General features: G+C 42.7%; 2 protein-coding genes across 2 annotated transcripts in view; one reads left to right on the top strand and one right to left on the bottom strand.

Moving 5' to 3' along the window:
* LOC141017757 (palmitoyltransferase ZDHHC14-like) overlaps positions 1-12,176 on the bottom strand; it is a 28,554-nt gene extending 16,378 nt beyond the window's left edge. The window contains exons 1-7 of the mRNA XM_073492489.1: positions 11,443-12,176; positions 8,377-8,537; positions 5,839-5,982; positions 5,596-5,733; positions 3,244-3,292; positions 1,542-1,644; positions 1,223-1,332 (exon numbers count right to left, since the gene is read on the bottom strand). Of these exons, the coding sequence (XP_073348590.1) occupies positions 1,223-1,332; positions 1,542-1,644; positions 3,244-3,292; positions 5,596-5,733; positions 5,839-5,982; positions 8,377-8,537; positions 11,443-11,732 (995 nt within the window). The 5' untranslated portion in view covers positions 11,733-12,176. The remainder of the gene's footprint in view (positions 1-1,222; positions 1,333-1,541; positions 1,645-3,243; positions 3,293-5,595; positions 5,734-5,838; positions 5,983-8,376; positions 8,538-11,442) is intronic.
* Positions 11,773-18,541, top strand: LOC141017756 (transmembrane protein 242-like). The gene is made up of 7 exons (XM_073492488.1): positions 11,773-11,866; positions 11,965-12,153; positions 12,240-12,318; positions 13,483-13,583; positions 14,348-14,448; positions 17,157-17,294; positions 18,241-18,541. The coding sequence occupies exons 1-7, from the start codon at positions 11,773-11,775 to the stop codon at positions 18,352-18,354; spliced, it is 816 nt and encodes a 271-aa protein (XP_073348589.1). The 3' UTR covers positions 18,355-18,541.
* Positions 18,542-21,821: the final 3,280 nt, after the last annotated feature.

The raw sequence follows: 21,821 nt of genomic DNA, 5'->3' as shown, positions 1-21,821 counted from the left end.
AGGAGGAGGAGAAGGAAGAGGAGGAAGAGGAGGAGGAGGAGGAGGAGGAGGAGGAAGATGAGGAAGAGGAGGAGGAGGAGGAAGAGGAGGAGGAGGAGGAGGAAGAGGAGGAAGAGGAGGGGGAAGAGGAGGAGGAGGAGGAGCAGGAGGAGGAAGAGGAGGAACAGGAGGAGGAGGAAGAGGAAGAGGAGGAAGAGGAAGAGGAGGAAGAGGAGGAGGAGGAGGAAGAGGAAGAGGAGAGGAGGAAGAGGAGGAGGAAGAGGAGGAAGAGGAAGAGGAGGAGGAGGAAGAGGAGGAAGAGGAAGAGGAGGAGGAGGAAGAAGAGGAAGAGGAGGAGGAGGAAGAGGAGGAGGAAGAGGAGGAAGAGGAAGAGGAGGAGAGGAAGAGGAAGAGGAGGAAGAGGAAGAGGAGAGGAGGAAGAGGAGAGAGGAGAGGAGGAAGAGAGGGAGGAGGAGGAGGAAGATGAGGAGGAGGAAGAGGAGGAGGAAGAGGAGGAGGAAGAGGAGGAAGAGGAAGAGGAGGAGGAGGAGGAGGAGGAGGAAGAGGAGGAAGAGGAGGAGGAGGAGGAGCAGGAGGAGGAAGAGGAGGAACAGGAGGAGGAGGAAGAGGAAGAGGAGGAAGAGGAGGAGGAGGAGGAGCAGGAGGAGGAAGAGGAGGAAGAGGAAGAGGAGGAAGAGGAAGAGGAGGAAGAGGAAGAGGAGGAGGAGCAGGAGGAAGAGGAGGAGCAGGAGGAGCAGGAGGAGGGATATGAAGTAGATGTGAGTATGAGAGGAAAGCTGTGAATGATGTTTGCTCGGTGACGAGCTGAAGGAAACTGCGCTGACAGCAGCGACGAGTGGAGATGATGAAGCACGGCTGTTTTTAACTTCAGGATTCAGTGACGCTGGTTTAAGATTTTAAACCCAGACTGACTCGTGCTGAGAGTCTGTAAACCAGCTTCAAACCTTGATCGCACATAAAAACTAAATTAAGAGTCAGGACCAACGATTACTCCTAAAATAAGTCCGGGATTAAGTCTGGTGTCGTTTTGAGTTTAGTCCAGAGCTGAGACCTCAATTTATTCTGGAGTTTAATCTGGAGTTTAGACCGCAGTCTGGACCCGAATTTACTCCTGAGTTTAGTTTCTCAGTGTAGTCCGGAGATGACACCTAAATCTAGTTTCGGGCCGGAGTTTAGTCCTGAGCTAAGTTCTGAGTTTAGTCCCACAGAGGACGTCACTGACCTGGGAGGCAGAGGTCCACACAGAGCAGCACAGCAGTTGGTCAGGATGTTTCCGTAGCTGTAGGGGTTGTAGTTATCCTTCCCTCGCTTTGTGGACCAGGAACCCTTAATCTGGACCAGGACCAGACCAGAACCAGACCAGGACCAGACCAGGACAGAAACAGAGAGAGCACAGTCAATAAAAGTAACGACCAGATCAGAACCGTCACGGCTCTTCTTCTAGTGAGTGTAATAACAAAGCGTCTGTCCTCGGTCCTCCTGCAGCTTCTCAGGGACCTCCTGTTGGTCCTCGGACCACAGTTTGGGCTTCGTGTACTCACGTCCTCGTTGGTGGTCTGGTTGGAGCTGATCAGGTACGTGTGGAACCCCGACAGACCGACAATCGACCAGACGGAGAAGAAACACACCACCACCTCCAGGACGGTGCAGAACAGAGTCAAGGACAAACTGTAGATTCAGTTCAGACTGGAAACATCCTCCTGTCTTCAGCAGAGCCACTCGCTGAGGTCCAGACTACACTGAGCTGTAACTTCTGACCTTTAACTCTGAGGGACCATCGTCATCCTGAGGAGACGAGGTTTTACAAACACGTCGTCAGTTTCTGAAAATGATGATTCCTCTGATGATTTCACTGCTGCTGGACGCTCTGGAGGTCTTTGTTTGTTTATTTGTTTGTTTGTTCCTTTCCCTTATTTTAATTTATAACCTTTAATGTGAGTTTTATGATTTAAACCTGGAGGGACTCTGAGCTGAGAGGCTGCGGGTGGCAGCATGTGGCAGAAACAAACAGAAAACAGGAGAAACAGAAGAAGCTGCTGCAGCTGAACGCCAGTGTAGCTGTCAGAGCGTGTGACCTTGGCAATGCATTATGGGACATATTGACCTGTGGTTGGTGACTGCGTCAGAGTGATTGATCGATCAGAAACACACAAACACATTATATTAACCTACAGAGAGAGAGGGGAGTGTATGAGCAGTAATTAATGCTTCCGGATCTGCTGTGTCAGCTCTGTTCACACCTGGTGTCAACATCTGTCCTGAGTGAGCCAATCACAGGTGGACAGCTCAGTACAGGTGTGAATGAGGACACATCTGAGATCCGATCAGTCAGACCACGTCCAGAGGTGTTCTGGACCACATGTGACCACACTCTGTTAGCAGTGTGTTCACCTGCTCAAGAAGAAGACGACAACACAACAACAGGCAGAATGGATTACACAGTCTGTCCGCACATCACCAGACTCCCTTAACAAATGTAGTGATTTTAAGAGTTGTTGAGTTAAAACAAACTTTATAACGTAGTGAAACTCTGTCTCTGACAGACTCTGAATCATTGTCTCCTTCTTGTAAATTCAGCATTAAATGAAAACAGTAAGTTGTGTGTTTCCTTGTAAAAAGTGTCAGTTTGTGGCAGCATGGCTGCACCAGCCTGTCTGCTTCTGTGTCTAAAGTGCTAAAGTCTGACCTGCCAACATTTAGCAGCTGTTTGAACACTGTTTACACTGATTTCACCATTTACACTCAATTTATGAAAGAAGAAACATTTTATTGATCTAAACATGTCACATTTTACAAATACACTAAACAGTAACCAGTATAGGCGACTTCTTTGTCCCCAGACTCCCTTAACAAATGTGTCAGTTTAGTGAGTTGTTGAGTTGGAGACACTTTATAAACTGTGTGAAACTCTGTCTCTGACTGATTCTGACTTATTTGTTCCTTCTTGGAAATTCAGCAAATGTTCTACATGAACTTCTTTCTGTCTTTGAGTAGAAACATGGAGTCTGTCATTTCATATAGAGCAGGAAGTGACGTCAGATCACAGGTGGTCACTCAGGACAGATGTTGGTCTGAACAGCTTCTAAGACAACAAGCCTGACCCGATATAAATACATGTTTCTGTCAACATGTGTATGAGTGTAAAGTATGGATTATTTATGTGTATTAATTTACTTGATCTGGTCTAAATGAAGCTTAAAGTCAAAGGAGGCGTCTCCTTCAAACACTGGACTCAAAGGATATCTGGCCGGACTGTCTTTGAGCGCGCTCAGGAAACCCGTCCGGTTCGATCCTGCAGAAACGAGAGAAGAGTTCAGGTTATTCAGGTTTTAAAAAATATATAAAAACAAGAAAAAAGTGTTTTTTGATAATCTGTCAACTTGTTTATTTTCTCAACTCTGAGGGAAAAAATAGGGAAAAACCCTGCTGATCCATTTTCAGGTGAAAACAGGTTAAAAAAAGAGGTTTTCTCTCAGGGCTTCCGTAGAAAATGATCACCTGACAAAACCTTTCATAGACGAAAACATAAACTTCGATGAATCACCGGGGAGTTTTTTCTGACTTCGTCTCTCTAAAAAACAAAAGAAGCTCTCAAGATTTTACCTGCCAAAACTTATACAGATTAAAAAAACAAATGTTATTAATATTTTCTCATAATTTTAACTTTATGTTTTCCTGCGCTGACGAAGAAAATCACCTGTCAAATCTTATTTTCATTTCTTTTCCCAGGTGAAAATAGAAAACCTAAAAAATGGCTAAATGTCGATTAAAAGACCTCTAAAGTTGAAAATGGATCACCAGGATGATTTTTCTTACTTTCCTCTCAGAAATCTGAAAAAAATCTGACATCTTTACATTTTGTGTTTCCTCACAGGCTGATATGTTGCTGTTAGCATGTTTCCATCTGTCAGATTAGCAGCAACATTTTTGACTGTGCTGCCAAAAATAAAGTAAAAAAGTAAAAGAACCACAAGGACGAGATTTAAGTGAGGGGACGAGAAAAACAGGAGCTCGTTGTGGACCGTGAGTACTCACAGTGAATTTAACACTTTAATTAATTAAGTTGAACTATTTCACTGTAAGCTCCTCGTCATGCAGTAAACACCAGGAGCGACGAGCTGCACTCGACAGCAGACGGAGTTACAGATCTTTACATTTACATCAAAGTCCCGACGCTCTGCGGGATCTTTTTATAGCTCTGCTGCTAAAAACAGAAAACAAGCGGCGTAGTGTTGAGAGGAAGACACGTGTTTGTCTCAGACAGGCTGCTGCTTGTTAGTTTGAATGAAGCAGCCCGAAGCTCCAGATTCTCCACAGTTTGGTCCTGCAGGCAGCAAAACAACATCAGCAGGGAACGAGGTCAACGACACGAGACGGGAACAAACAGGAAGGAGATCTACCATCGCTTTGAAACGTCCTTCCAGGCGGCAACCAACTGTAGAAGAGCTACGATCAAAGAGATGATATAAAGTCAGGCTCAGCCATCATCTTCTGATGATATAAAGTCAGGCTCAGCCATCATCTTCTGATGATATAAAGTCAGGCTCAGCCATCATCTCCTCCTGATGATATAAAGTCAGGCTCAGCCATCATCTCCTCCTGATGATATAAAGTCAGGCTCAGTCATCATCTTCTGATGATATAAAGTCAGGCTCAGCCATCATCTCCTCCTGATGATATAAAGTCAGGCTCAGCCATCATCTCCTCCTGATGATATAAAGTCAGGCTCAGTCATCATCTCCTCCTGATGATATAAAGTCAGGCTCAGCCATCATCTCCTCCTGATGATATAAAGTCAGGCTCAGCCATCATCTCCTCCTGATGATATAAAGTCAGGCTCAGCCATCATCTCCTCCTGATGATCACTGGAGCTGCTGAGCTAACAGTGTTAGCGTGCACGAGCTCGACCGCACGTTGAGGGTGTGAATAACTTCAGTTGTTTAGCAGAATGCTGCAACTCTGTTTTACTGTGAAGCTCCAGAAATGTTTTGAAATCATCATCATCATGGAGGAGATGATGACTGAGTTTATATTTTTTGGTGTATGTTGAAGAAACAGTACAAATCTGACAAACTGTTTCTGATCTCAGTCATCAGGGGTTCGTATGTTAAAGGCCTGCAGCAGCAGTCAGCAGACGTCTGATCGATCAGCGACAGGAAACAGGAACAGACCGCAGCCTCAGCCTGTCAATCACAGGTCAGTGGGCGGGGCTGTCGTCCATTACTCAGATGAGAATCTGCTGCAGAGCTGCGACACGAAGGCTTCGACCGCCACACTGATTCATCGTGTTTCAGAGAAGTCGTTATAAACTCTGTTTATGTTTTGCGTCAAAGTCTTAATTTGTAAAGTAACTAAAGCTGTCAGATAAATATCTCCTGAGGCGTCGCAGAGCGGAAGTTTACAGTGGCGTCAAAAGAAAACAACAAAACAATAACAAACAAACAAACAAACAAACAAACAATGCTGAGTATAAAGTGGCATGTAGAGAAAATACTTCAGTTCATCAACATGAGTACTTGAGTAAAAGTACTCTGTTACATGCAGAGGATCACAGCTGCAGCAGCTGCTAATGACTGAGGAGGAGCTGTTACTCACTGAGGATGACATGAGTGATGACGAAGGCGAAGATGAAGATGGTGAGGAAGGAGAGCGAGAGGATGAACAGGTAGAAGAAGCGGTAGTTCCTCCGTCCCACGCAGTTCCCCACCCACGGACAGTGATGGTCGAAACGCTCTGAGGGAGGAGACGTGACAGCTGCTGTTAACGATGAGACTCAACATCATAATAATACAATAATTAGATATAATAAGTGACGTCACGTCACAGACTCAGACTGACCCACACAGTTGTCACACAGGCTGCAGTGAGACGCTCGAGGAGGTCTGAAGATCTTACAGGTGAAGCAGTATTTCAGTTTCACCGTCTGTCCGTTGATCAGAACCTCTCTGGTGCGAGGCGGCGGTCTGGAGCATCCCGCCGAGTCTGGAAACAAACACAAACAAACAATGTAGAGTCTGAAAACACAAACCCGGTTCTGACTCTGGACCAGGCTCAGACTCAAAATGCTAGCCAGCCTATTACACAGACAAAATGCTAACCTAATGCTAAGCTAACCAGTATCAGTGCAAAGCAGAGCCAATGAAACACAGCAAACAGAATGTGTAACTGTGGCTCATAATGATGATGCTAAAGCTAACATTAGCATTCAGTAGAGCTGAGCCTCCAGTCTGAGATGTCCTAAAACAGCCACCGTACAGTCAATAAACCTTCTGATTAAACATGACCTTTCCTCCGGCGCCACCTTCAGGACAAACTTTATTTGTATTTAACTCACTAACAGTAACGATCACGAGGCAGCTGGTGCAGCTGTAGAGGTTCATTATGCTAATTTATGCCTCCTTGCTTCCTCTCTCCTCCCGTGACCTGGAAATCACCTCCCCTCCGCCATCACGGAGCATCGTCCAATCCCTTAACAGCCCCTCGAGGAGACAGCGAGGAGAGAGGAGACACAGGTGTGTCCTTCCTCACATCTGTCTCTCACAGCGAGGAGACACGTTAACGTAATTAAAACCTCAGTGTTTGAACAATCAGGGCTGTAAAAACCTCGACAGCCCAGCAGAGAGCGTTTCTGCTCGCTGAGATAAACTGCAGTCTGTAAATTTCATGGAGTTTCTCAGCACACAGGATTTACAGCTGCAAAGCCTTCTGGGAAGAAAGTCGGTGTGGAGCTGCATCACAAATCACACAAACTGCATGAAGAAACTGCTGCTCTGGTTGTTTGTTTTCTCCTACAGACACAGTTCAGTCTGAAACATCTGATAATCAGATATCAGTCGACATCCTTTTAACATGTCATCTGCATCAAAATGTTTTAAAACGACTCGACCTTTGTTCTTTGTTTTGAGTTTGCAGACAAACAAACAAACAAACAAACAAGTGAACAATGCCGAGTCTAAAAACAAAACACAAACAAACAAATAATGCTAAGTCTGAAGCACATCACAAAAAACCCTGCGTGTAACAAACAAACAAACACAGCTGAGTCTGACAACATAAACAAGGTTCTGGACAAGACCCAGACTCAAAATGCTACCCAGCCTATTACAATTACAAAATGCTAACCTAATGCTAAGCTAACCTTCACGTAGTGAGGCCAGGTGTAAAAATTAATGTGGAATCACTTTGCATGAGGAGCAAATCCTCCGATAGCGTCGAATCAGAAAAGAGACTGAACCAGAAAATTTGCTGCAAAACCAAAACGTGGAGCTGAAAGAAGCTAAAAAGCTTCATGGAGACACATTTTAACATTAAACACAGTTACTGGATCTTCTGTTCATGTATAAAAAACGCTTTCAGAGTGATTTTGGAAAAACGTTCTTGTCTGTCTTCAGTGTTGCTTCTCAGACAGGAAGTGAGGATGCCGTTTCAAGCTGTGCGTCACTGAATAGATTCCTGACCTCCACCAGCAAACACAACGTGGAAAAATAAATAACTGCCATCTATTTCCATCCTTCCTCCACAACATCCAGCTTCTGCTCCCATATTTGGTCGTTCTCTGAGCCCCGGCTGTGGGTGATTGACAGCTCCGTCGCTCCACACATTCTGCATCCGCCGAGAAAATAAATAAATAAATAAACAAAGAAGAGAAAATAAAAAAGAGGTCTCTGAAAATAGATCAGAGCTTCGACGGTGACGTTCAGTTTCTGTGGAAACGATTCGCCGAGATGCATTTGTGACAGCGCAGAGGTCTGAAACTGAAGAGACGACATGTGACTGAACACACGTCTGAACTGGAGGAGCTGTGAGGTCCGGTTCTGACCCAGGATCGTCAGTGAGCAGGTGATTCTTACAACAGACACTGAAGCTCTCAGTGAGAAGAGCTGATCAAAAGTCACCACAACAAACTACTGATGACGTCTAAAACGTGTCACTTTGAAATATCAAAATGACAGAGTGGTGGAAAGTAACTAAGTACATTTACTCACATACTGTAGAGTTTTGAGGTAATAGTACTTAAGAACGTTTCCCTTTTCATGCTACACTTAAAGGCGCCTGTAAACTGGAGCTGTTTTATAAAGACTGATTATTATTTTTCTGAGGAGAGTCGGAGGGCTCAGTCACCTGTAGCAGCGTCCTGATGAAGTTTGTCTTTTACCCAAAAGTATTTTGTTAAACAGTAACCGTCTGTGTTTATATGTAGAGACACCACATGGAGACAACGAGAGCCCTGATTGGTCAGTTCAGGCTGCTGGTGTTAAGTCCGACAACGTCCTGATGCTGAGTGAAGACAACACTGAGGACGTAAAAGTATAAACATAAGAAGGAGAAGATTTCACATATGTGTGTGTGTGTGTGTGTGTGTGTTTCCATGGTTACCGATTTGCCTCTCCAGGTCGGCGGCCTCGTCCGGCGTGGCTCGGGGCAAAACGCCGGGGTCGGTGAAACTCGCCCGGAACAGCATCCCCATCACGAAGACGAAGAGGACGCCGCCGACCGCCGGGATGGCCGGGGTCAGGTTGGACGCCAGGAAGGGACAGCTGCAGAGGACAAAAACAAAAACTAAATTATACATCAACACTCAGACAGTCACTTCTATTTGAACGTTTGAATGTTGGCAGTGAACTTTTCTGCAAACTTTAAATTTCTTTTCACTTTTCTTCAGGTTCAATTTAAATGTCATTTTGTGACATCACTGTGCTTCTGGTTAGGTTTACGCACCTTAAAATACCTCGTTCTGTCACCACGAAAACTGTTTAAACTATCCAGTGGTTTCACACCTCAACATGTTGAAACGCTGTCTTGAACAGTGGTCTCTGGCTTCACAGCTGTCCTGTTTTAGTTTTTTCCGGAGGTCTCATCAAAAATACCTGGTTTTGTCGCAGTTAACACAGCTGGGACACATCCCCACATCTTGTTAACAATATCTAGAGGTTTCATGCTTACAAATGTTGAAATGCTGTCTTGAACAGTGGTCTCTGGCTTCACAGCTGTCATGTTTTGGCTTTGCCTCAGAGTATTGTCAAAAATATCCTGTTTTGTCACGATAATTAAGCTGAAAAATGTTCCTAGGTTTTGTAAAAATAATTTAAAAAACAGTGGTTTCATGCTTACAAATGTTGAAACGCAGTCTTGAACAGCGGTCTCTGGCTTGACAGCTTTCTCTCCTGGCTGTAACTCCTCCAGACTTGAACACATACAGATAAAGAAACATGTCCTGCAGCTTCTGTCCAGCATCTTAATGATTTCTGTGATTTGTGAATCACACCTGCAGATTTGTTGGACGTGAGAAATTAAAATCACCGGTTGTGCTGAACAGATTTCTGACACCTTAAGAATCTCAGGTTCACCTTCCTCCTGCTGTTACCGTAGTGACACAAGCGGCAGGAAACGGTTACCGTGGAAACGGGAAACTCCGGGGCTGCTGGGAGGAAAATATCAAATAAAACCGTTCAGACGTCTCCAAGAATCTGTTTAGTCTAGTTTTTAAATTTAAAGAGAACTTTTAGAAACAATCAGCTGATTCTTCTGTAAAAAGGAAAAATAAATTAGTTTTTAATTTGAAAATCTGCGTTTTTTGTTTATTTAATTAAATGTTTATTCTATAAACTGTCAGAAAAAAGAAAGAGACACCGGAGAAGCTTTTTTTGTTTTATTAATTATTTGTTTAACAGAAACAATATTTTCTTGTTTATTATCTGTTTTTTTGAGTTTATAAGGAGCAGGATTGTTTCTGTTGATGCATAAACCTAAAAAGTTAAATAAAATGTGAGGATTCAGTTTAACACTTCATCCTTTTGGCCTTTTGATTTTCAGAACGTGATTATTAGCTTTCAAAATCTGCATCATTGTTTAAACTCAGCACCGCTCCAGTCCGGTTACATATTCTTATATTTTAAATTCCTGTTTGATATTTGTGATTCTTGACTTCTTGTTTCTTTTTTATGTTTTATTTTGACTGTGATGCATCGTGTGTAAAAACTTGGCTTAAATTTTAACACCACACATTGAAATCGTTCATTATCAGAACTGGTGATTCATTTTCTGCAGCAGCTGTCGAATCTAAACCTTCATATATACAGTGTGCTCTGATTAATTAGAGCTGCGGTGATTTATCGATTAATTGTGAACTATTAAATACATCGGCAACTATTTTGATGATCAATTAATCAGTTTGAGTCATTTTTAAGAAGAATAAAGTCATAATTCTGAGATGTCAGCTTGTTACGTGTGAAGACAAAAACTAATCAACAGATTGACTGAAAATGACATTAATGGGTGCAGCAGAAGAATAAAGTTTCAGATTCAGCTCAGCGGCTCGAGATCGACTCGTCAGCAGGAGGAACAACTTTCTCACAGATGTGACACTCGACTGGTGAGTTCAGCTCTGACGAAGCTTCTGCAGCGGAAACCTTCACCTGATCAGGTCGAGTCTCGTTATGACTCCACACCGCACACGTCCTGCGTCAGTGTGGTTGTTGTGAAGAAATCCTCCGAGACGACTCAAAGAACTGAAGAAAAGACTGCAGGAAACAGCCGGAGGTTCTTCACCACCGAGGACACAGAGATCATTGACTCCGTCACACATTTCTGAGAATTTAGGGAGTTTAATGACCTGAAGAGGACTTTAGATTCTTTGTTTGTAGGAGGAAACTACACAAATCAGAATGAAAGGGATTAAAGGAACGGCTCGGCCAAACATGACAATCCAGTCATCATCTCCTCCCCGGCGCTGATAAGAAGTCAGCTGAAGTTTGCAACTTTCTCCTAAACAACTGAAGACTTGTTTTAAAATGGAAAAGCAACCGGAATAATAGTAATGATAATGATAATAATCCAAAACTCCTTCAGAACTTTGCTGAATTAGCTGTTAGCACTTCCTGTTTGCAGTGAACTCAAGACTGTACAGACAACTGTGACTGGATCACTGTGGTTCTGAAGACACTTTAGAAACATGATGTTTCTCAGGCAGGTTCTGCACATGTGAAGACCTCCTGCTCTGTTTCACTACGCGTCTCCACGTTTGTGTTTAATCTCAGGTTCATGAACACCAGCTGAGGTCAGAGGTCGACTTCCTGCTGGAGGGATTTCCCCAAACAGCGTGTGTGTGTGTGTGTGTGTGTGTGTGTGTGTGTGTGTGTGTCTGTGTGCATGTGTGTGTGTGTGTGTGCATGTGTGTGTGTGTGTGTGTGTGTGTGTCTGAGTGTGTGTGTGTGTCTGTGTGTGTGTGTCTGTGTGTGTGTGTGTGTGTGTGTGTGTGTGTCTGTGTGTGTGTGTGTGTGTCTGTGTGTGTGTGTGTGTGTGTGATGTGTCTCTGTACTTGTGGGGTCCCTACATCTAACTGGCAACCAATGTGTTGGACCCCCCAAAACACATAAACCCAGTGCATGTGTGTGTGTGTGTGTGTGTGTGTGTGTGTGTGTGTGTGTGTGTGTGTCCACTCACTCGAAGGTGAAGAAGAGGCCGCTGGTGAGCAGGATCAGAACCAGGGTCAGGTAGAACACCCCGGTCTGTCTCGCCATCATGATCCTCCCGCCGCAGTAGAACCGGTTCCGGCCCGGGAACACCTGCCACTTCCTGCGGGGGGAGCGGCTCCTGTGTCCGGGGCAGGACGGCTCCGGTCCCTCTGCGGGGGCCGCGCAGGAGCCGCTGCTGCTGCGGGTGCAGATCTGGTTGTACTGGCCCGCCTGCTGCTGCTGGTGCTGGTCCAGGGACGCATGATGGATCTGAGACATGTGTCCTCACAGGTGAGCGGACAGGTGAACACTGGCGGAGATGAGCGATAACAGAGCTGTGCGCGTGCTGCCGGTGCGTTCAGGCTCTCCACAGGTCCGTCAGCCCCACCAGGAGAACCCGCGGGTCCGGTTCCGTCAGGAGCCGCGACAGAAACCAAGCCGACATGTCTGATCCGGAATCTTCCGCTTTTATTTTGTAATATTTCGTAAACAAACACCAACTCGTGGTCAGACGCACGCGCGCGGGGTCCAAAATCCTTCAAAGGCACCACGACGCCCCCCCCACCGTGTCCGTGCGCGTCCTCACATCATCCAGCGCTCAGATCCCGGGAGAACGAGCCGGAGCCGGACGGGACCGGGTCTGAGCCGGGTCCGGATCGAGAGACAGCAGCGGCTCTGAAGGATCAGAGGGTCTGTGTCGGTGAGGAGGAGGAGGAGGAGGAGGAGGAGGAGGAGGAGGAGGAGGAGGACGTGAAGAGCATCCCGATCCTCCGCAGAGCTGCACAGATCCTCCACTGAAGAGAGGCACCACTCTGGAGAGGCACAGGACCAGCGGTGGGAAGGGTACGGAAGCCCTGAGGGGCAAGTAGGATAAAAAATAAAATAAAATCTGTTGATCCATTTTCTGAGACTCATCTAAATAACCTTCTGTCCTGTGATTATGGATTACATGTGAGCGGTACCGAGTGAAAACGTTTCTTTTGTGTGTAATGCTCATTTTGACCACAAGAGGCTGAAGTGCTTCACTACCTCAAATCATCCGTCTTCTTTCATCTGAGTTTTAATTTCTCCTGGAAAAAATGAACTTTTCACTTGGTTACATACAAAACGTCACTTGGTTTTTCTTGTTTTTTTACTGAAATTTTCTTAAAATCATTTTCACACATTAAAAAATGTAAGATTAACTCAACAGCTGAAGCAGCTGGTGCACGCTAACACTGTTAGCTCAGCAGCTACAGTGAAGACTTCATCTTAATAAAGGGTGTAAATATCGTCCCCTCAGATCCGGTTGATCTCTGTGATCACAGCAGACGAGCTGTGTGGAGACATCGGATGTTTAAATCATCTCCAGCTGCTTCAGCTGTTCAGCAGAACGCTGCAACTCTGTTTTACTGTGATATCGACTAACTTTTAATTTTTTTAGGTGAACTGTTCCTTTAAAATAAAGGATCTATGTACTTCCTCAGCCACTGCAGATGACCGTCAGTAGCTCCCATCACAGATCTCAAAGTGTCTTTTTGTTTTTCAGGTGGAACAAAAACCTTTAATATATATTTTTATTTACATTTAATATTGTCCTATATACTCTGAAACTGTGTAGCAACAGTTGTAGAAAACATTATCTATCAAAAAGTAGCAGATTGAATATTTTACATTTTATTCTGCTTTTATGCATTTATTTGCTGATTCAGCTTCTAGTTATTAAACTGATTTAATGGCAAACTCGACTAGTTTTAGGAAACAGAGTGAGACCTCCTCTTGAGTTCGTCCATAGCGTTCTGGAGGAATAGACGATCTTTGCGTCGTTCCGTCGCCAAAACTCTCTCCGCCATCTCGGAAAAAAGTAACAAGATACTCGACTTGAACTCGTAAAATAAAACGCGTGCAGTATTTTCTAGACACAATAACGACCCGTACTTACATTGAACTTCTGTAGATCATCATTTTCTATTGTTACAAATTAATATTTGAATTTAAGAAAAAGTGCGTTTACGTTCCGAGCTAGCTTGTTTCTAACCGGTGACTTTAGGCAGTCGGACTGGAGCAACATGACAGCGGCTCGTGAAAACACAGTGAATCTGGTCGAAGGAGCAGAAAGAGACGAAGGAGACAAACTGCAGATCTTAAAAGGCAAGTTAGCAGTTAGCAGTTAGCAGTTAGCTTCTAGCTTGTATTGACTGTGGCTGTTTGTTGTTGCCGTTTCCTGTCTGAGGTCACAGCAATGTCGACCTGCCTGCTCTGCACCAGACTCCACTCCAAAATCAGGCATTTTTATGTTTCCGTAGTTATTCAAAAAGCCGGACGGCCTGTAAATATATAACGTGACTGCTGCTGGATTTGTAGTTTCCTCCTGTTTGGGGACGTTCTTATTTTAGTCGTGCAAGAATTATGCGACGCCAAACTCCATTCAAAAGTCCTACAGTTAAAAGCTGTCAGTGGTTATCAAGTATTTCGCAGAATACATGAATTATGATCAATGATGGTTCTTAAACATTAAGTTCTTCTGTTCAATTCGGCTGAATCAAAGTTTGAATTATCTCAATGTAAATGTTGCTTGGTAAGTTATTAGTGTGCCTAATTGTGCTGAGTGCACAGCACATCTGGCTTAAGCAGGTTGTCTGTGATGAGATATTCTTTTTATTTTCTTTGCTTGATATTTTAGTTATTTCCCTTTTAATGCACAGTTAAAGTACTGAAACAGCCACAGTGTTTTGCTTTTCTGAAACTGAGCTGTGTTGTAGATCTCCATCATAAGTCACATTCAGACTCAACACACTGTTTTTTCCATTCAAACCCACATTTGTAAAAGATGGTATTTTGGAAGCCGACCATTTAGGATTTTCTGAAGTATGCAGCATCTTTCCCGACCGTCTCACCTGACTTCCTGTGTGCAGGTGCAGCGTTCCTGACCACGGTGGCGTCTGCAGGGATGATCGCAGGATTTGGCTCCACGTTGGCGCTGGCCAAGAAAAAAAGCCCAAAGTGGTTTGATAAGGTCTCCTGCTTCCTGTGAACATGATCACAGTCACACAGTGCAGAGTGATCAGTGTCTGATGGTCAACAACAAGTTAATGAGCCACGTCAGATATTAGACATCAACTTTGACAGTTTTTACGTGACTGATTGTTTACATATTTGTGACTTCCTGTTTTGCTGTGACGTTCTTTCAGTAGCTAAATTAAGAAACAAGCTGAAATGTCATAAAACAAGTTTGTTTCTCTTCTCAAACTCGTTTTTCAGCCGCGACATTTTTAAAGAAACGTCGCGACGAAACCAAAACATGACAACAAAAAGTGATTTACAAAAACAACATAAACCGTCAATAAGAACATCTTTTAAAAACACATTCATGAATTCAATAAATAAATAAATTATGGAATTTAAAAGTGTAGAAATTCGTCAAACAAATAATAAATAATTCTTTTATTTGGTCTATTAATCCATATAATAAACAAGTAATTTGTAAATTGATGCCTATTTCTATCATACAATCTGTTCTTTATTAATTAAACACTTTTTTTCTTTTAGTTTTCACATATTTTTTCTCTTGTGCTCGTCCAAACTAAAGTATTCGTGTTTTTTTGTCCGATTGCCGATAAAATAAAGTGATTAAAAACTGAACCAATCTCAGCTCCGAGGCCAAATAATAAAATATTATTCATCTTGATCTGCAAGTAACTAGTAACTAAAGTTATCTAATAAATATAGTGGAGTTGAAGTGTAAAGTATCAGAAAATGGAAATACAATATTTTATTGAACATGTCCTCTGATGGACGACAGATTCATGTTGACAGAAGGTTTTTACGTGCGTGCGAAGCTAACGAAGCTAACGATGCTAACAGCAGGCTGCCTGTCATTCAGTTTGTCTTGTTCTTCTCAGATTTCTAACACAGTTAGTTTCCAGTGGTGTCGCAGTTTCGACCGTCTGACCGATTGAATGAGTGGAAGTTAAAAAACCAGCTGGGACTCGTCGGCCGTCCCTCCTGATGAAAACGCCTCGACACAGAAGTCGATCTGAAAACAGTCCAGAGGAAAAACTCTGTGTGAAACTTCCCGACACGCCTTTAAACTGGTCCTGTTAACTGGAACTGTGTGATTATCGGCCGCTCACCGGAGCTGATTAAACATGACGCACACAGACGTTTGTGTGCAGGATAAACTTGGAGTTGAGGCACAATGGACGACTTGTTCTGGACTCTATTTCCGTCACAGACTCGTCTTTGTCGTCTCCGTCGAGGCCTCGGCCCCAGAGGACCCAGATAAAAGTAGAAAAATGTGAAATGAGATTAAACGTGGAGCTTCATGTGGTGAGGAGGAGAGCGCTTCACGTCAAACAGTTTGAGGAATGAAAAATGTCTGAGCCACATGTTAATGTTATTACACCATGTGGCCAGAAGTATGTGGACACTGATAACATTAATTAGATTTACAAAATCAGGCTCAGAAGACCTCGAGCCTGGTGAGCCTCTTCTTTCACCTACATTCCAAGAAGTTTAGTTTTTTTCTCAAAATGTATTCCTGTTAAAATCATTTACATAATTTGTTAAGAAATTAAATCAAAGTTAATTATTAAATGCACCGAAATTAGTTGCTGGTGCATCTAAATGAAAAGTTTTTCTTCTCATGAGATTCAAAGAATTTGAGTCTTTTTCTTCAAAATTTTGGCACTTTTTTCAAAAGAATTCTACTTTATTTTTGCGACATTATTATGACATTATGTGAGAAGTTACAAAACTTTTTTTACAACAACATATTTTGTTTTTTTTCCAAATTTTGAGAAAAATAAATGTAAATTCTTGTTCCAGTTGAAATATTATAGAAAAAAAAAAACCTTTTTATTTGGATGCACCCAATAAAACATTTTAATCACATTTCTTAACAAATGATATAAACAGGAATAACTTTCCTCAAAGGAAACAGTCTCTTGTTTGTTATCGGCTCAGGTCTTTCAGTCTGACCTGCTGAATTTCAGGCGTAACGCCGTGACCAATGAAAATGTTTCATCGCACACTGGAGCTCTGAAAATAGAAACTTTAAGAGCTTCATATAATTTTATTTTACATTTCTATCTCTGATTCTTAACTGTTGCAGACTCGGTTTTTCTCCAAGAATGAACATTTTCTAAGTAAAAGTCCCAAAACAACAATGTAATAAGGAGAAGTTATGATCAGTATGATCACCTCAGTGTTTAGTGTTTGTGTCTGTAAAAACTTAACTAATTAAGTACAAGTGTGTTTTGTATTATCAGCAAAAATGTACTGAAAGTATCAAAAACACAAGAAGTTGTTCTGCAGTAAAACGGCTCCTATGACTGATTTATTATATATTCTAACATCTGACACACAAATAGTCTTTTTGGTAAATATTTTATAATGTAGCTTTTTAAAGATTAAACTATGTGAGGAGTTCAGATGAAGAGTTTGCAAACTGATTTAATGTTTAATAAATGTTTCATGTGTATTTAATGTAAAATCTTAATCTGAAGAGTAACTAAAGCTGTTAAATGAATGTAATAGAGTATATTATTAGAGTAGAGAGTAGACGTGTAAAGCAGCATGAAATGGAAATACTCAAAGTGCGAGTACATCAAAACTTGAGTAAATGTACTTAGTTACTTTCAGCCACTGTTAAAGTCGTGTTTGTCGACACATGAAGACGTTGAATCACCAGCAGCTCATCGGTGGTCTCTGGTTCTTCTTCAGGGTGTCATGGCGACGGCGGCGGCCCCGGAGGGCGGAGCCTCTCTGGCCCTGCGAGCTCTGGGTTGGGGCTCCCTGTACGCCTGCTGCGGCGTCGGTCTGCTCAGCTTCACTGTGTGGAAAGTCCTCGGTGTTCACAGCGTACGTATCTGCTGAAGTTTGTCAGTTTGATGCTCGGAGGCAGTCGCACATCAGAAAACACATTCATGTCAATAAATGAGCTTCATGTGTTCAGTATCCAGACACCTCCGTCACTGTTTACCTGAACCTGCACGACACAGAACACACAGGTCCACTGTGAGGAAGGAAGACAGAGTTCAAGAATACAGCGGAAATATTTTAAAGCAATTAAAGTTTTGAAATTTAAAGAATAAAGTTCTAATGTCAAAAAAGATAAGTTTTCTGGAGTGTAGTTGAAATATTTTTATAGTTGATAAATTTCATAAATTTGAAATGTTTGAAATGAGAATCCAGAATAAGAATAATGAAAGTGATGCTGGAATCTAGTTTCAAGAAAAATAATTGCATTTTGACCTAAACCTAACCTTAAACTTAAACCTAAAAACATTTCAAGAAAAACACAACAACATTTTAAGAATAAAGTTCAAATGTTTGTGACATTTCGAGAACTTCGATGACCCTAAAACTGTCTCCAGATCAGACGTTCGACTAATTAAAGGGTCAGTTCACCCAAATCAGAAAAACTTGCACATTATATGTTAAATTTTTTGGAGGTTTTCAGATCTCTGATATAAAATGAAGGTTAATGGAATTTAATTGTTTGTTTGTTTTTACAAACCCAGAAGTATGTTAATGTATCATGAGTGCAAACGCTAAATAAAACATTTATAATTAGTTATTATAACTCAAAAACATACAAAATGATTATTTCACTGTTAAAAACAGCTTTTGAACTTTATATACACTGAGGTGTGAGTGTAATAACTCTGAGTTAACTGTGAAGTGACTGTTGAAGGTTGGAAACAAACAGAAGGAAAAAGACACATTTAGGGGAGAAAACTTAGTTACCAGTGTTTTTTCTCTCGTCTGTAGTTTTTTCATTGTGTTTCTTCTTCGTTTCTTTCAGCTGTCAGAGTTCAGACAGAAGATGCAGTCCTTCTTCCCGTCCATCCCAAAGACCGCCGAGTCTGCAGCTGGGTCTGAACCTCTGGACTGGGACTCTGTCTTCAAGTCAAAGTAACCTGCTGCTGCTGGAGGACCAATCGAACGAGAAGACACAGAGACTGAAAAAAAACCTCCTGACGTGTCAGCAGAGCTCCAGAAGCTCAGCAGAGACCAGTTTGTTCCCTCCTGGTTGAAAATGTGTATATTTGTAAAAATGTGTGTTTGATCGAGTGTTTTGAACAATAAATATTTGTTTTTCTGAACATGAGCTTGTTTAAATATTTTGAGAAAATAAGTTAAAATAAATGAGTTAAATTTCAGGAATAAATTTTAAATATTTAAGAAACAAAAACTGTAAAAGTTTTGCGTTTTTTTTATATTTAAATTTTTAGAAAAAAATGAACATTTCTGGAATACAGTTTGATATTTCAAGAAAGTTTTTCAAGAAAAGAAAAACAAACAAACAGCTGAAAGACTGAAGAAAATTTTTTTTTTTAGAAAACTTGTGAAAACAGTTGAAATGTTTCAGGAACAAATTTGCGAAATTGCAAGAAAAATATCAAACGGTGACTGTATACAATGCTAATGTTAGCTTTCAGCATGGTAACATGCTAACAGCATTCTGAAATGTCAACTGTGACCGTGTATAAAATGCTAATGTTAGCATTCAACATTAACAATAGTAATGAGCTCATAGCTTAGCTAAGTCTTAACACAATTATCAGACGGCTAAACTCAGTTCCCCTTTAAAAACTGGATGCAAATGTTAGCATGATGCTAAAGTTGAGCTAAAGAACACAAGTCTGAAATACAACCGAATTGTCTACACACAACAAATAACCATCAGCTCTACAACACAAATATGTAGTGAAGGCAGAAAAAAACACATGAAAACTTCAACAAACTTTGGATTGCTGCTGCTGCCATCTGCTGGATACACTGAGATTACAGCCGAGACGCCATGTGACCAGAGACGGAGCCCAGGATAAAGAGGTTCAGTGAATGTGGTGTTGAAGGTGTGGAGGTGGATCAGTGAGTCAGAGGAGACTCTGTAGAAGGACAGAGTGCCAGCAGGACAGTCCACATACACTGCTGCTCTACCAGAGGAGGGGGTGTAGGGGGAGGAAGTAGTGATGTTCCTTTTCTATGATTGTGCCAGAAAGTGTAACCACCACCAGACCAGTGCAGACTCCAGGACTGATCTTTTTTTTTTCAAACACACCATCAAACATGCCTCCTCTCCTTCTGATTTCTCTGTAAGTCACTGCTATATCAACTCCACTCCACTCGACCTCCCAGTAACAGCGACCAGTCAGACCAGTTCTACACAGCAGTTGAGGTCAGAAGTCAAATCTCTCTGGATGATCAGGATATGGCTGCTCCTCTGTCACATGTGTCACCTTCTTATTGTTGTCAGACAGTTTTCTGTTCACTGTGTTTGTGTCCACTGTGAGTTCACGGACATCTGATGGAGAGAAAAAGACACAACACAGCAGCAGGTTATCAGCTAAACTGTAGAATTTGTAATCTATGAATATGTTTTTAATCTATATGAGGTTATATCTTATTTTCTAAACATTACTAAAAGACTTTTGTATAATCAGCTTCTGTCTGTGACTTGATTGTGTGCTGTTGTGTTCTAATGAATCAAACTAAATCCACACTAACGGGGCACTCAACCAAACATGAAGCGAATTATTCACATGTCTAGATTACAGACAAAGTCTGAGACGCAAATTTGCGTGAGTTGAAAATATTGGACTCAAGTGAGCATTTCGTATGATACTATGTCATGAAAGCTTGTCAGTGGTCCATGTGGATGTTAAAATCGCCTAGGAGGAGAATTGAAGGAGAGATGGCAGATAGGTGGGTCAGAAAATCTGAGAAGTCGGAGATAAAGGAGGGATTTGGCTTGGGGGGGCGGCAGATGATGGCAGTGACCAGAGGAGTGGGACTAGAGAGTTTGAAGGCGATGTGTTCAAAGGAATGGGCAGCGGGGATGGGGATTGTGGATGTTTTAATGTCCTTTCTGTGGATGGCAGCAATACCACCTCCCCGCCCCTCGGGTCGAGGTTTGTCAATGTAAGTGAATGAGGTGGGTGTGGTCTGATTAAGGGAGAAGTAGTCCAGGGGTTTGTGCGAGGTTTCAGTCATGCAGAATATGTCCAGGTTATTGTCCGTGATGAATTCATGCAGAATGTGGCTTTTATTGCTAAGTAAGCGGGTGTTGAGCAAAGCCAGTTTCAGGTGACGTTGCTTTATGACAGGTTGGGAGGACTGAGGAAGTGGGTGGAGATTCGATGGGTTCACATGTCGTTTGTTGTTGTGATGACGTAATGAGGAAGTGGTGGTGCGGCAGGACAAGATGGATGGGATGGAGTTTGCGGATGAAGAGATGTAGGTGAACATACGGCCAGAACCTCTGTGTGGAGGCCAGCCGCTGCGTAGTAGTCCAGTTTCAATGATAGTGTCCATGCAGTCCGGGCGGAGGTGGTGGTTGAGAGCATGGAGGTCGGAGTTGGAGTATAGCAGCGTCATGGTCTGGCTGTAACTTGTGTCCAGGAGCAGGGCGCCCGGGGAAGGAGTAGCGAGGTGTACCCGAGAAGTATCCACGGGATAATCCACAGCATACCAGCAGTCAGGTGAGGAGGAGAGGAAGCCTGGAGGCCCCCACCGGTGTGCTAGCCTAGCGGTGGCACTGATGTGAGGAGATCGTCAGCCCGATGCGGTGGCGGTCAGCGGAGGAAACCAGCTAGGGTCCAGCAGCCGACCACGCTGGGACGGGAAGATCCCAGTGGGACGAGCAGGTGGACACGAGCTGGCGGAAGATGATGCAGGTTGAGACCGCATCCTCCTCCAAGCGTGCACCATATTCTGTCAGTCCAAGCTCAGAGAAATATGGGGCTCAAAAATGTGCGGAGCTTTCAGCAACAAGGCTCGGCCGGCTGGTTAGACCAGACATCTGTTAGCGAAAAATTTAGATTGCTTCCCAGGATTAGAAACCCTGCTATACATGAACAATACTGAAACGTTTCAACACATAAAGAAATAATCATCAGCTCTACATGACAAATATGTACTGAAAACTTTCTCTGCAGAAAAAACACATGGAAACTTCAAGATAAATACAGTTAGTTTGAGGAGGAGTTCTCTTGGATCTCACACTGACATGTTCAAATTTTTTCTAATGAAACTCCACACAAAACTTTTAATTGTTGCTGTTGCCATATTCTGGCTACTGTGGGAGAATACTGTATATCAAAGATAATTATGTTAACCTCATCTTATGACAGTAGTGAACTGAGGATTCCTCTCTGCTCTCATTATTCCCCCTGAATCTAAGTTTTTAGATTTTTCCTGGCTTGCTCGCCAAATTAATTTTGGACTGCCAGCCACATATATTATAGGCTATCTCACTGACATGCACAAACTAAAAACCTTGCATCAGAGGAAATGAGACCAGCTAGAGACTTCAGTTCACTGCAGGTTTATTTTCTTCAAAAAAACCGAGCCGTCTCAAGATTGACTGAAGTTGCAACATCA

This window comes from Pagrus major, chromosome 22 (assembly GCF_040436345.1).
Source record: "Pagrus major chromosome 22, Pma_NU_1.0".
NCBI lineage: Eukaryota > Metazoa > Chordata > Actinopteri > Spariformes > Sparidae > Pagrus > Pagrus major.
Note: the sequence above shows the minus strand (reverse complement) of the source record. Positions and strands in the feature narration are given on the sequence as shown.

What these genes read in the sequence shown, in the direction of transcription:
- LOC141017756 (XM_073492488.1), top strand. Translation starts at nt 11,773, where the DNA reads ATGAGCGATAACAGAGCTGTGCGCGTGCTGCCGGTGCGTTCAGGCTCT. An exon ending in GAACCCGCGGGTCCGGTTCC is followed by an intron (nt 11,867 to 11,964) that starts GTCAGGAGCCGC and finishes ACTCGTGGTCAG; the next exon opens with ACGCACGCGCGCGGGGTCCA. An exon ending in CAAACTGCAGATCTTAAAAG is followed by an intron (nt 13,584 to 14,347) that starts GCAAGTTAGCAG and finishes TCCTGTGTGCAG; the next exon opens with GTGCAGCGTTCCTGACCACG.